The following is a 14,499-nucleotide window of genomic DNA, read 5'->3' as shown; positions in this document are numbered from 1 at the left end:
CCTTCTACAGTTTTGCTGGCAATCTTTGATTTTAATTTATCTACAATTGGTCCATCATCAGCTGATTGAAATTGGTCCTCCTCCAAATAAATATTTTTATTCATGGTTGTTCCTTATATTTCTCAATAACTAATTGAACCCTTGCTGTCCCCAAATGTTCCTTGCTGACAGTTGATCATTTGACTAAATTCCTGCCTCGGAAACAAATCTAGTAATGGGGCTTTCTTTACAAGGCTAGAAATGTACTGGTCAAGAATATCTTTGTGAACACATTTCAGAAACTAATTTCTCTTTTTGTTCTTTACATTTATAATTATCCTGGCAGTATTAGAACGATTAATGCCCTCCAGGACCATCTGTATTTCAATAATTTCCTTGCAATGTAGTCCGTTTGTATCTTTCCCTTACTTGATAGTCTATAAAATGCACCAACAATGTTGCAACACCTTGAGTATTTATTAACTCTAACCATATTCTGCCCTTGACAATTGTATGCAGTAGAAGTTGACTTTTCTCATGGGACATCTTCTATGAATGAATAATAAAAGGGATTTTTAGGGCTAAAGATTATTCATTTTAAAAAGCATTTACTCTAATTGTTCACAGCTGAGTTTTTAGTTAATTAAATGAGAGATTGAATGAGCTAGAAAAGGGAATTTCAGGTCTAATCCAAGTACTTTGTGTGATTCAGATTAAGTTGGATTCATACTTTTATTCAAGGTAATATACATATGCAAAATGAAGTATTTCTACTACTTGCCAACTTATGGTGTGTTCATCTAGTTCCTGTAATTTGCTTCCACTGTAATCCAGATCAAGCTGCACCTTTAGCCAGCCACGCAGTTCTTGTTCTGTTTCAACAATGGGATTGACTTCACTGTTGGAAGACTGCCCAGGAATGTCCCGTTGAAAGGAGCAGAACTAATCCCATTTAGTTAGTTGTAATTTCTTCAGTCTAGTCTCAACCATCAGCAAACTAAGGAGAGGTGAAACTGCTATCCACTGACACTTACTCAACAATATCCTGCTTACCATAGCTTAGTTTCTGTTGTTGGTTGCAATTGTTGGCAATATTTATGGGGTCTTACCCTAAGATAGAGTGATGGTTTGACTGTTGGCTCTTATTTTTGTAAAGCAAGTGTTTATTCATAGTATTCTAACATGACTATTCTGGACAAGGTCTGAACTGTTGTTTCTTTTCTAGAGTCTCATTATCATTGTGTGCATCACATAATCATGACATCATTGGTGACTCAGCACCTTGTGTACATAATCAGACATGTTAAGAACTGCAGATGCTGGAGTCAGAGATAACACAATGTGGAGCTGGAGGAACACGGCAGGCCAGGCAGCATCAGAAAATGAAGTCTGAAGAAGGGTCTTGACCCGAAACGTCAACTCTCCTGCTCCTCTGATGCTGCCTGGCTTGCTGTGTTCCTCCAGCTGTACACTGTGTTATCTTCTTGAGTACATTCCCAGGAATTAAAACTTTACAGTGCAACTCCCCCAAGTATTTTTTTCTTTCCATATAGCATAGCATCAGTCTTTACACAATCTACTGTGGAGTTCTTATGGAGATTATTGGCGATCTGCATTCTCCAGACTTTTCCTTCAAAAGTTCCTCCTGTGACTTGGTCATCTAATTCTTCTTCCCTTCTCCTTCTCCAGCATGGAAAATTTGTATTGTTTGGAGCTGTTTTTTCCTCCCTGACAACCTTTTAAGTGTTTTTTAATTTATCTTGCGTTTAAAGAAAGAAAAGCTCCAACTTCATTGCTGAAGGTCATGTATTCCTATTGTGGATAATTAGAAGTATTTTTGATTATGTAATGGATTAAGACACTCTCTTTACAAAGAATAATGGTATCATATCACATCAGCCTCTTGTTGGATCCTAGGCAGCATCTTAGCAATTTCTTTTGTATTTATGAACTTGTTTTCTGACTAATAGCCTGTTTCAATCTTCAACCGTAAATGACAACATAGTCAGAAAACCTCGCACATACCCACATAGTTTCATGGGCTTTTTTGTTCTGTGACCACATTTCTCTGTTCAGTTTCTGTTAGAGATCATGATGAATAACTGGTCTTCTGCTGCCATTTCTTTAACTCTGGAACATCTGCTGTTGCAGTGGTGAGTAGCACAGATTTATAGTGAGCAAAGATCTTAGAATATATCAACATCTCTTTTATCTCCTTAAAGGTTTGTTTTTGATGATGATCTGTATGTGGTTTTGCCTTAGGAGTTGCTTTAAGATCCTATTGATCTGAGGCTGGGTGATGTAGAAACTTGCCCATTTAGATCAAACCTCTGCAGTTCTATTACAGTCCTGGATGGTGGAAAATCTTTTGTATCCTTTGTTTTTGTGGTTAGTTGTGGTTCCAATTGGTTACACAATGTGACCTAAAAAAACTTGATTGTGGAGTTTAAAAACTCTTATTTCTCACTTAGTGTCAATCTTTCATCTTGTATGCTCTGATTCCTCTTTGTCCTCTGGAACATCTTTGATGTCAACATATTCACAAAGAATAGGCAGTTAAAAGAGTAATGCCCAAATGGCACTTTTTACAAAAATCATTCATGGGCCATGGATATTGCTGTTTGGGCCAGCATTCATTGTCTGTCCCTTGTTGCCCTTGAGGAGGCAATGGTAAGTTGTCTAAACCAATGCAGCTTAAATGCTCTAGGTAGACCCACAAGGTTTTTCCAGGATTTTGACCCAGCAATGGTGAAGAAATTGTAATATGTATTTCCAAGATGGTATTCTGAGTGGCTTGCAGGAGATCTTGCAGATTATGTTGTTCCTATACATCTGAAACCTTGTCTTTTTAAATGATAGTGGTCAAGGATGTGGAAGGTACTGTCTAAGGATACCTGGTGAATTTCTGAAGTGCATCCTATAGATAGTACACACTGCTGCCATTGAGCATCAGTGGTGGAGTGACTGAATGTTTGTGGATGTGGTGCCAATCAACTGAGCTCCTTTGTCCTGCCTGGCATCAAAATTTTTAGGTGTTGTTAGAGTTGCAATCATCCAAACAAGTGAGGCTTCTGACTTGTTTGTGTAGATAGGGGACAGGCAAAGAGGAGTCAAGAGGTGAACTACTTGCTGCAATATTCCTAGCCTCTGACCTGCTCTTATAGTCACTATTTATATGGCTAGTCAAGTTCAGTTTGTGATCAGTGGTAACCTGCAGGATGTTCGTAGTGGGGTGTCGAGTGATGCTAAGACCACTGAATATCATGAGGCAATGGTTACAATTCTCAGAAGTGGCAAATGGAAAACAATGTGGGAAAGTGAGACGTTATAGTAGGAGGAATAGAGATATAAACCATTTTCTGAAGTCTTTCCATCGATTAACCACCCTCTTAAGGTGATGAAGAATTTCTTCAGTCAAAGGGTGGTTAATCTATGGAATTTATTGTGACAGACAGCTGTGGAGGCTGAGTCATTGAGTGCATTTAAGACAGAGATAGGTAGGTTCTTGACCCCCTAGAAAGGAGAGAAGGAGTTGAGAAATATATCAACCATGATTGAATGGTGGAGCAGATTAGGCCATATGGTCAGATTTTACTCCTATATGCTACAGTCTTATGTATTTCACATCCTGCAGTCATATTCAGTTGACTAAGGCTACCATAAATTCTGATAGCTTCTTGGTTTTTGAACAGTAATCATATCAAAGCATCACTACATTGATTTGGCTATTGCCAAAATAGGCTCTTATTGAAGAAATGCCTCTTGTTCTCTTCTCACATATTGCTTGCTGGAACAACCCAGTCACGCAGAGGTTTAGCACCTTCACAGCCAGTAGGGAGAGGATAGCCACCCACTCCTGCAGCCCTCAGGTCCCTGGAGATTTGGAGCATTTGTGTTGGTACTGTGTCTTGCTCATGCCAGGAAATAGATTTTGGGCTGGAAAATTCTAGACCTGTTAAATGATCGCACGCTTACTAAGGGACGCTGCAACTGTGATCTCCCCTGAACTGGATGCTCCTTATTGGGTCCTGCTGCTGCTCCTGGGCTTGCTATTGGTCTCTGTTGAAGGGTCTAGGCCCGAAACATCAGCTTTTGCGCTCCTGAGATGCTGCTTGGCCTGCTGTGTTCATCCAGCTCCACACTTTGTTATCTTGGATTCTCCAGCATCTGCAGTTCCCATTATCATTGCTATTGGCCTTGCTCCACCTGCATTTACCTTCTTACATAGGCAGTCACAATGAGCAATATTTCATTTACAGCAGAGCCCTTCCGTCTTGGTGGAAAGGACTCAATTAGGCACAGGAGTGAAAGAATTTCTTAGATCTATAGAACAGTCATTGTCGTGGAACTGTCCAAATGACGTCAAAAATTACACGACACCAGGTTATAGTCCAACAGGTTTATTTGAAAATGCAAGCTTCCAAAGCTCAGCTCTTTTCGCAGGAATAGTGCCCACATCCTGGGATCCAAATGAAGGCCGAGATAAGCTGGACATGGATAACAGAGGAGATATCTGCAATGGATATCCAAATTCTGCTTCGGAGCATGCAATCACTTAATAAAGGTATGCTCTGGCAGTGACTGTCACATGCTGTTGAAAAGCGGCTGCCAGCAGAGCAACACCATCCTCTAAAACCTTCACCTATATCAAGCGCTGAGCCTCACACTACACTCAGCACAATTGGGACACTTACATGACAGAGTACTTGAACTTGTCAGGAGAGTATGAGATGGAATTAATAGTGGTTTCCCTTCAGCCAGCTCTGAATTTTCACATCAACATTGCTGATGACTTCAACATTACTGAGCTATTCAAGGTTCAATTTTTAGCCACCAATGGCATGTAGCTAATCCCTTTCCAACCTGGCAGCAAAGTAGCAACACAACCCCTGAACTTCTGGTCCAGGTCTTAGCTTGCCTCTGTGTGCTTCCTTTTCTCTTTTGCTTTTCTTTTGCCCTTTTACTATGCTCTGTAAATTTTCTTTCTCTCTTTAAAATCCTTTTTGGTCAGGTGAGAGTGTGCCCAGTCTCCTGAGTATGTGCAGCAACAGTAGCAAGAATCAGCTTATTGGAGAGAGCAAGCCCTCTGAGAGCTTGTGCCGACAGCGAGTGCGGGCACAATTACGATAGATGGTGCAGGAGTGTGAAAACTTTGACATTGGTGGGCCCACTAGCTCTGGACTCAAAATGGTGGCAACAGCACTCACTTTCAAGATGCCAGTAATTGCAGGATGGTCTTTGTGGTTGGTGGAGAAGGCAGTTGGCGTTAGAATTGGCATGATGAGCTTCAGTTGAGGCAATGTAGTAGGCCTCAATTGGTACCCTTGGTGGATCATCGGGAGCGGCTTTTGCATCAGCAACAACATGCTAGGCCCAGTGTGGCACATCTGGCAGTGGAGCAGTAGTGGCAATGGTGGCCCTGGAGCAGGATTCCTGGAATGGACCATGGACAAGGAGCCCATTGTGGAGACACCTCTTCCCCAAATGTCAAGTGGAACACAAGAAGGAAGGAAGAGCTATGTTTTTAGTTGGTTATGTTTTAATATCTTCTGTAATTCAAAATGGTACTGCAGCATGGTGACATGTTACACTTTTCACTGCATTTATTTGTTAAATAGAAGTGACACTAAATCATTCAATTCAATTCACATCATTCAAGTTGTGTTTCACCAGTAACTGATACCAACCATCCTCAATTGGAATGCTTATGAAATGGCTGATGCAATGATTGTAAATCCAGTGTAATTTCACAAATAGTTACTTCCCATTTTTGTTGTTAAAATGTTGCAGTGTTCAGCTTTTGCACATCAAACTGATACTTACTCTGCTCACCCTGGGCCTTGTTCCGGTCATTTTTAAGGAACACTTCACATGTAGACAAGGAAAAGTAAAAGGTGAAGATGCAAATCGTCCTAGACACCCTCAGCACTGGGACCACCTGGTTGCCACGTAAACTCACCACCCTTCCACCAGCCATTTTGTCCCATCCCCCAACATGGAAACCAATTGGATTAAACTTTCTCCACAACAGTCCTTCCTGCTCCCTGACCTCTAGCATTACACCTTGCTAGTACCCAGCCTGCTGCTTGCACTCCATCTGTGGAGGTCACAATGATAGTCACAATAACCCCAACCCTCCGACAACGGCCAAACCCCCTCACTCTACAGCCTGTGTTATTCTCTAAAATTATTCCAAACATCTCCCATTCAACTTGAAATTTCCCTCATCACAATCTTAATTGCTACTCATACAGATGTCTTTGTTTTCTTCTCTCAGCTTTGACGCCACCGCCCCTTCTATCATTCAGCACCTGCTGCCCCTAGAGGTTCCCCATTTTTTCGACTTTAATGATTGATTAGTAGACACACGCCAGACTGCATTCACCCCAGGTCTCTGACTTACTTCAACGGACTGTATTTAGATATGACTGACTGGACCCCGAACTACTGTATTTACAGCTTCCTGAATAATGATACGCAATTCTCCTGACTGCTTGTGCTGGCCCCACAGGACTGATTGCTGAAGAGCCCAGGACCATCCTGGGATAGATGCCCTGACCTTGTAGAAGCCCTTGCACTGTGTTTGGGTGGTGTGCAATACTGACAGAGCTGTACCCACTGACGTACAGAATGCACTAGCCCCCCACCACCACCATTGACTGGACTGAGGACAGTCCCTCACCAGTTTCTGACATGGCCAATTGAATGAACGAATGTGCTGTCAGCATTGTCAAACATGCCTCTAACACATGCTGTAAGTAATATGTCTTGTGTCTTGGTGTGCTGTCCAACCCTAACCATCCCAGGATTGCGCAATGCTGACAGGCAATCTTACATCTGTACTAAACAACTCTTTAAAAGAGCAAAAGTGAAAGGCTTTGGTTCTGGCTGATCTCTCAACACATCAACAGTCAAGGCAATACAAGGCATAGATGGTGTGAACTTGCAGATGGGCTGAAAATGACTGTCAGCTAAGAGTGCGAGCAAGCAGCCCTGAGATTCAATCTGATCCAATCCTTGAAATGGGTGCCTATCCTCGTGCGCAAAGTATCCCTGCTGCGGGCTTCATAAACCTGGATACAGGTGTGCCTTGCAATGCAAATCTGGAAGTCAGCTTATTGGAGAAATGCTATGATCGTCATTATGCATTTGCACATGCTGGATACAATGTCCACAGATGAAGGTTGCATGTCGCTGATGCCCATTGATAATGCATAAGATATTGTTTCATTGAATCATAGAATCCCTACAGTGTGGAAGCAGGCCCTTCGGCCCAACAAGTCCACACCAAACCTCAGAGCATCCCATCCAGACCTATCCCCCCGTAATTCACCCAATCCACACATTCCTGAACCCTATGGACAACCTAGCATAGCCAATTCACCTAACCTGCACATCTCAGTGTCCAACGTATGGGTTGCTCGGAGAAAGTGGTAAGCTGAATCTGGTAGCTACATGCTCTCATTTCCTTGTTGAGATTTTCTGAGGTCTAATTTGTTTGGCAAATTTGATAATTAGGTGTCTAGATCTTTACAAGGAGAGTTGTGGTAGTATTAAGACATTTAATAACAGTACAAAATTAGAAACAAGACTACCCACCATGACAGACTGAACCGTATAAATTCAGAGTGGGTTAAAACAACTGTCTTCAGTGGATGCTACACAGTATTGATGATGTCACCTAGAAGGAGGCGACATGTTTGCATGAAAACCAGTCAGCTCGGCGAAACAACCAACAACCCCAGCCGCAACCTGAAGAACTACAGATCTTCATTAAAACATTACACATTTAATAACCATTAATTCCCATTAACTGACACCTCACTGCCACGTTGTGAGAATCTTGTCATGTTGCTTGTGAAAAGCATTAAAGATGGAGCAAGATAGCCACAGTATCAAAGATGCTGGTTGCCTGATTATGCCATACATCTCATGTTATTTTCATTTCTCTCATAAACCTATAAAATTCCACCCTTATTTTCTTGGATAGTGCATTTTAGTGAAAGGTTTTCCCTCTGTTGTGAGCATAAAAAATTGTTGGAACGACACATCAGCGTAGTTGATTAACTTTCTCACAACCATGGCACTCTATATTGGAGTGCACATTTTGTAGCACAGCAGAGATATGACAAGATAATGTTTTCCTGGCTATTGTCACAATGGGCTTTTGCCTTTGAACTTGTGAAGATTGCTTTTTAATTATCTTTAGTTTTTGGACTGTGAACCAGAAAAGGGAAATATTGGAAGTGAAATTGATATGTGGCTTTTAGCACTGGCAAGCATCTCAGTATCTTCACAGTAAGGAAGTGAATAATAGAAATCTTTAAGCCTCTACACTCAAGAGAAGCAGTGCTATGCTTGTTTCAAATTGTTCTTGAACAGCGCTAAGGATTCCATGTGGATTAACCCACACTGCTTGTTCCTAGCTGTCTAAATATAGTTCGTAGTGAAGAAGCGATCGAAAGTTACAAAGAGATCTTGATCAGTTGGGTCAATGGGCTGAACAATGGCTGATGGAGTTTAATCTGGATAAATGTGAGGTATTGCATTTAGTTAAAATACACCAGAGCAGGACCATACACTTAATGGTAGAGTTTCGCGTAGTGTATAAATGGAAAAGCACAGCAGGTCAGACAGCATCCAAGGAGCAGGAAGGTCAACATTTTGGGCCAAAATCCTTTGTCAGGACTGGGAAGGGGGAAAGGATCCCAGAAATAAACAAAGGGAGAGGATGGGGCTGGGGAAGGATGGCGATAGGTGGATGCAGGTAGGAATATTGTGATTTGCCCATGGGAAGGGTGGAGCAAATAGGTGTGTTAGAAGGTGGATAGATTAGCTCAGGTCAGGTCAGGGAGGTGAGGGGGGAAAGGGAAGGGTAGACATGGGATAAGGCTGGGAGTGGAGTGATTTTGAAGCTGGTGAAGTCAATATTGAGGCCATTGGACTGTAACCTCCCAAGGCAAAATATCAGGTGTTGCTACCTTAGTTTATGTATGGCCTCACTCTGACAGTGGAGGACGCCAAGACTGGACATGTAGTTGGGGGACTGGGACAGGAATTAAAATGGATGGCAATCGGAAGGTTGGGTTGATTGATGCATGCAGAGCACAGATGCTCCGTGAACCAGTCCCCAAGTCTGCATTTGGTCTCCCTGATGTAGAGGAGACCACATCAGGAGCAGTGATTCAATAGATTAGGTTGGATGAAGTGCCGGTGAATCACTGCTGGATCTGGAAGAGTTTTTTGGGCCGTTGGTTGGAAGTGAGAGGGCAGGCATCAGAGCAGGTGTTGCACCTCTTATGATTGCAGGAAAAGGGCTGTTTGAAATTTGTATCACAGGTAGACAGCATGGTTAAGGAGTCATTCAGCATGCATGCCTTCATTGCTCAGACCATTGAGTATAGGAGTTGGGATGTCGTGTTGAGGCTGTACAGGATATCTCTTCTGGAGTAATGTGTGTGGTTCTGGTAGCCCTGCTGTTGGAAGGATATTATTAAATTGGTGAGGGTTCAGAAAAGATTTACCAGAATGTTGCCAGGACTGGATATTTGAATTTTCGTAGTCTGGGACTTTTTTCGCTGGAGATTAGGAAGTTGAGGAGTGACCTTATAGAAATTTATAAAATCATGAAGGGTGTAGATAAGTGAATAGAAAAAGGTTTTTTCTCAATGGTAGGAGAGTTCAGAAATGGAGGCATATTTTTAAGGTGAGTCAAGAAAATTTGGAAAGGATACGAGGGGCAATATTTTTACACAGAATGGTTATTGAGTGGAATGAACTGCCAGAGGAAGTAGCTGAAGGTACATTTACAACATTTAATAGACATTGGGATGAGTACATGAATAAGAACGGTTTGGGAGTAATATGGTCAAATGCAGGAAAGTGGGAATAATTTAGTTTGGGAATGTGGTCGGTGTGGACTGTTTAGGCCAAAGAGACTGTTTCCATGCTGTATGACTGTATAACTTTTGAAAATTTGAATGAATGGAGCTCTGGCAGTATGTGAGCAAAACATTTTAAATTTTTGCACAGGTACCTCTCTACTTCCAAGCATTAACATGAAAGTATCAAGAACAACATTATTTGCATTAAATGATGTTCTACCTAGTTGTAGAACATCAATTGTTGATTCTTAATTTGATTGTTGTTGGTTGTATATCTGAAATGTAGATAATAGTAAAATGAAGAAATGTACAGGAACTTGATTCCTTGTTGAGTAAATCTGGCTCATACTTGAACTTCATAGATCTGACTTACTACTCACATCTGTACTTCATAATCCATGTAATTTGTTTTTCAAGGTGAAACTTTGTGGCTTAAAGAGAATCTAAGGAGATTATCCCACACATGATTTGTGATTTTCTCTTTTGAGTCTTATCCAATAAGCTTCTTTAGACCTCACACCGCCATTTCATCAGCTATCTCAATGCTGCTTGTGGAAACTTGTTGCATTCAAATATTCTCTCACAACTGCCTATGTAGCAGCAGTGCCTATGCCTTAGGAAGTGCTTCAAGGTCTGTAAAACACCTTGGTACATCTGGAAATCATAAAAGGTACTACATAAATGCAAGTTCTTTCTCCATCAATCTGTTGTTTTTCAGTATACTTCTGCTTTGACCTATGATGCCGTTCAAGTGATGACTGAAGCATTCCGCTATCTACGCAAGCAGCGAATTGACATCTCTAGGAGAGGTAGCACTGGAGATTGTCTTGCTAATCCTGCTGTACCCTGGGGACAGGGAATTGAAATAGAAAGAGCACTAAAATTAGTAAGTATCTTTTAGTTTTTAAGAAGCAGAAGTATTTAAAATATACAAATTATGAGGTGGAAATCATTTTGGCAGTGACACAAAATAGCACATATTGGGTTGGCCCTCTGTTAAAAACAATGTCTGATATTCATTTCCATTGCAGTCACTTCTATCCCATCATTTCTTTGAACTTGGTCCATAATTTTCATAAACTAGCGCTTCTTTGAAAACAATTTACAGATTTTGTATGCTAAAATCTTTCAAAAGTATTGTCTGCTTTGTACTTAGAGATGTAATTCTTCAACTAAGATAAAGGCTGTTCTGCTGCTTACCATATGTTATTTCTGTAATTCACATTCAGAATGTGGGCATTGCTGGCAAGGCCAGCATTTGCTACCTCCCTTTACTTACTCTTGAGATTGTCCTGTGAAACCTTCTTAAGTCTCTGCAGTCCATCTCCTGAAGGCACTTCCACAGCTTTTATCTAGGGAGATTGCAAGTATTTACTAGCAGAGAAACTTAGAAACTGTTTATATGATATGACAAAAAAAAAATCCAGCTGATTGACTGTTATATTACTCAGTAATCATCCAATGCAAAATTCAGTATTCATTGAATTAGATCTAGCCTGAATAGATTTTCTTCACTACAGGTTATAATCTTTTAAAAACAAACTGTCACCAAAAGTCCTATACTCATCACTTCCTTGTCACTTGGCTAATACCTTTAATGGGAACTGTCAAAACATATAATGATTGATTTGGGTTGTCGGTTTTATTCTGCATTGTGAAATATAAGGGACTCCTGTGGTTCAAAGCTATTTTGTTTCTAAGTTGTATTTCCCAGAAGAGCTTTTTGTCACTGTCAGATCCACTTTCAAGTTGGATTTTGGGTAATAGAAGCTCAATTAACTGCAAATGGCCAAGGGGTATCAGTGCTGTTTGTTCTTTATGTTTCAGCACCAACATTGTAAAAGGAACCAATTTTTTTCAAAACAATTAATTTTATAGAATAATTATATTGCCAACAGGTATTCATAATCTAAACTGATCATTGAATGCTGCAGAATGCTTTTATTGACAATGCAATGAGTTGTTAAAATTTGACAACATAACTTGTTAAATTGTACCTCACAAGAAGTTGAATAATTTTATGTCTTCCTCATTTCTTATTATAGGTTCGTATTGATGGTTTAACTGGAAATATTCAGTTTGATCAATTTGGAAGAAGAGTCAATTATACAGTTAATATTATGGAACTCAAAAACAATGGTCCCCGCAAGGTAACAGTGCTATATCTGGTCAATCTATATGACATTTTTTTCAGAGTAGCTCTTTGAATATCAATAATCTATTGTTAACTTATGGACACCTTGGAAGAGATGAATTGTCTTCCAGTATGGATCTTTAGATGCCAATTATGAATTGAGCCATGATCAATTATTTCTTCTAATTCTAGGAACTTCTTGTGAGTGACTCATGTTGTTTCCTGATGGGACATTTATTATGTTGCTATTGGCACATTTAAGGAAGGAACAGAATCTGAATTGTTTGACTGGCTTCAGCCCTGGCTAGCAATTCTGCAACAAACATACAAACTTGACTCTTCCAATTTTCAATAAGATTCTTGGCTGATCAGTTTGTGGTCTCAGCTCCACTTTCCTGAAATGCTTGACTTGCTTGTTAGTTAAGAATTTATCTCCCTTTACATCGAAAAAAAATACAATGAATCTGCCCCCACTGCTCTCTGAGAAAGAGAGTTTCACTAACCCCCAAACATCTTTGAGAAAATGTTCTCCCTAACTCCTGAATGTTAAACCATGTCCCAGCTACAAGGGGAAACATGCTTTCAGCATCAAACTTGTTAGGTTCCTGCAAAGATCTTATATCTTTCAATACCATCACTTCTTAGCCTTCTCAACTCCGATGGATATCGGATCAGGCTCTTCAACCTTGCTTCTTAGCATTAATCCCCCATCTCATGAATCAGTCAGTTGATCTTTCTGAGAAATGATTAATGTAACTATGTACTATCTTAAAAATATTAATGTTGTATAGAGTGCAATAGCTGTGGTCTAACAAATTCCCTGTACACCTTACATATACCATTCTGCTTCAAAAACTGATAACATTCCATGTGCCTTCCTAATCGCTTGCTGCACCTGCATTCTTGTAATTTATGTAACGGGAGACACAGCTCTCCCCATACATCCTTATACTCCCTTCATAACTTACTTTCCTACCTAGTTTTGTTTCATCAAGTGTAACAACCGGACATTCAATCACTTAATCCAAGTCATTAATATAGATTGTAATTAGTTGAATCCCCAGCTCTGATTCCTCTGGCACCATACTCATTTCATCTTGCTAACATTTTTGCTTCTAATAAGCTAAACCAATCCACTATCCATGCTAATATATTACTTCCCTACACCATGGGCACGGATTTTATGCGATCACATTTTAATGTGGACTTCTTGAAATGCCTTCTGGAAATGCAAACAAATTCACTCCTTTACCAACTTGCTTGTTCCCTCCTCAACAAACTTTAATAAGTCATTCAAACATGATTTCACATTCACAAAGCCATGTTGACTGCCTGATTGCACTGGGATTTTAAGTGCCCCACTATAACCTCTTTAGTACGGGGTGGCATGGTGGCTCAGTGGTTAGCACTGCAGCCTCACAGCACCAGGGACCTGGGTTTGATTCCCACCTCAGGCGACTGCCTGTGTGGAGTTTGCACATTCTCCCCGTGTCTGCATGGGTTTCCTCCTGGTGCTCCGGTTTTCTCCCACAGTCCAAAGATGTGCAGGTTAGGTGGATTGGCCATGCTGAATTGCCCGTAGTGTTCAGGGGTGTGTGGGCTATAGGGGGATGGGCCCTTTTGGGATGCTTCAAGGGGTGGTGTGGACTTGTTGGGCCAAAGGGCCTGTTTCTACACTGTAGGGCATCTAATCTAATAGATTTCAGCATTTTTCTAAAAACGTGTTATTCTAACTGCCCTGAGTTTTTTGCTTCCTGTTTCTTTTCTTGAAGCATGGATTTACATTTGCAATCTGACATTGCTGGTTGTCGGAATAACTCATCTTGTTCACTTGTCTTTGATGAAAGATGATTGTCATCCTTGCCTAGTTGGACCTACGTTTGACTCCAGACCACAGCAATGTGGTTGACTCTTAATTGTCGTCTGGACTATAAAGGATGCACATAGAAGACAGAGGGTAGCATGGAAAGCTGCATTTCTGAATGGAGGGCTGTAACTGGTGGCATTCCTCAAGGATCAGTGTTGGGACCTTTGCTTTTTGCAATAACATACATGATTTGGAGGAAAATGTAACTGGTCTGATTAGCAAGTTTGTGGATGACTCAAATGTTGGTGGAATTGCGGATAGAGATGAGCACGTCAAAGGATACAGCAGGATATAGATAAGACCAAAAGACCATAAGACATAGGAGTGGAAGTAAGGCCATTCAGCCCATCGAGTCCACTTCGCCATTTAAATCATAGCTGATGGGCATTTCAACTCCACTCCCTGCACTCTCCCCGTAGCCCTTGATTCCTTGTGAGATCAAGAATTTATCGATCTCTGCCTTGAAGGCATCTAATGTCTCGGTCTCCACTGCGGTCCGTGGCAATGAATTCCAGCAGCCCACCACTCACTGGCTGAAGAAATGTCTCCTCATTTCCGTTTTAAATTTACCCCCTCTAATTCTAAGGCTGTGCCCACGGTTGGTGGTGGGCAGAGAGATGGCAGATGGAGTTTAA

General features: G+C 40.9%; 1 protein-coding gene across 7 annotated transcripts in view; it reads left to right on the top strand.

The window, feature by feature from the left end:
- Positions 1-14,499, top strand: part of gria2b (glutamate receptor, ionotropic, AMPA 2b) — a 141,647-nt gene that overhangs the window by 90,011 nt on the left and 37,137 nt on the right. For all 7 annotated transcript variants that reach the window (XR_007248841.2, XM_059644847.1, XM_048543878.2 and 4 more), the window contains 2 exons: positions 10,582-10,749; positions 11,909-12,013. Coding sequence is in view for 6 of the 7 variants with exons in the window: in XM_059644847.1 (XP_059500830.1) it covers positions 10,582-10,749; positions 11,909-12,013 (273 nt within the window). In the remaining variant the exon portion in view is untranslated. The remainder of the gene's footprint in view (positions 1-10,581; positions 10,750-11,908; positions 12,014-14,499) is intronic.

Source organism: Stegostoma tigrinum, chromosome 1, assembly GCF_030684315.1.
Source record: "Stegostoma tigrinum isolate sSteTig4 chromosome 1, sSteTig4.hap1, whole genome shotgun sequence".
In the NCBI taxonomy this organism is placed as follows: domain Eukaryota; kingdom Metazoa; phylum Chordata; class Chondrichthyes; order Orectolobiformes; family Stegostomatidae; genus Stegostoma; species Stegostoma tigrinum.
The sequence above is the reverse complement of the archived record's forward strand: the minus strand, read 5'-3'. Positions and strand labels throughout refer to the sequence as shown.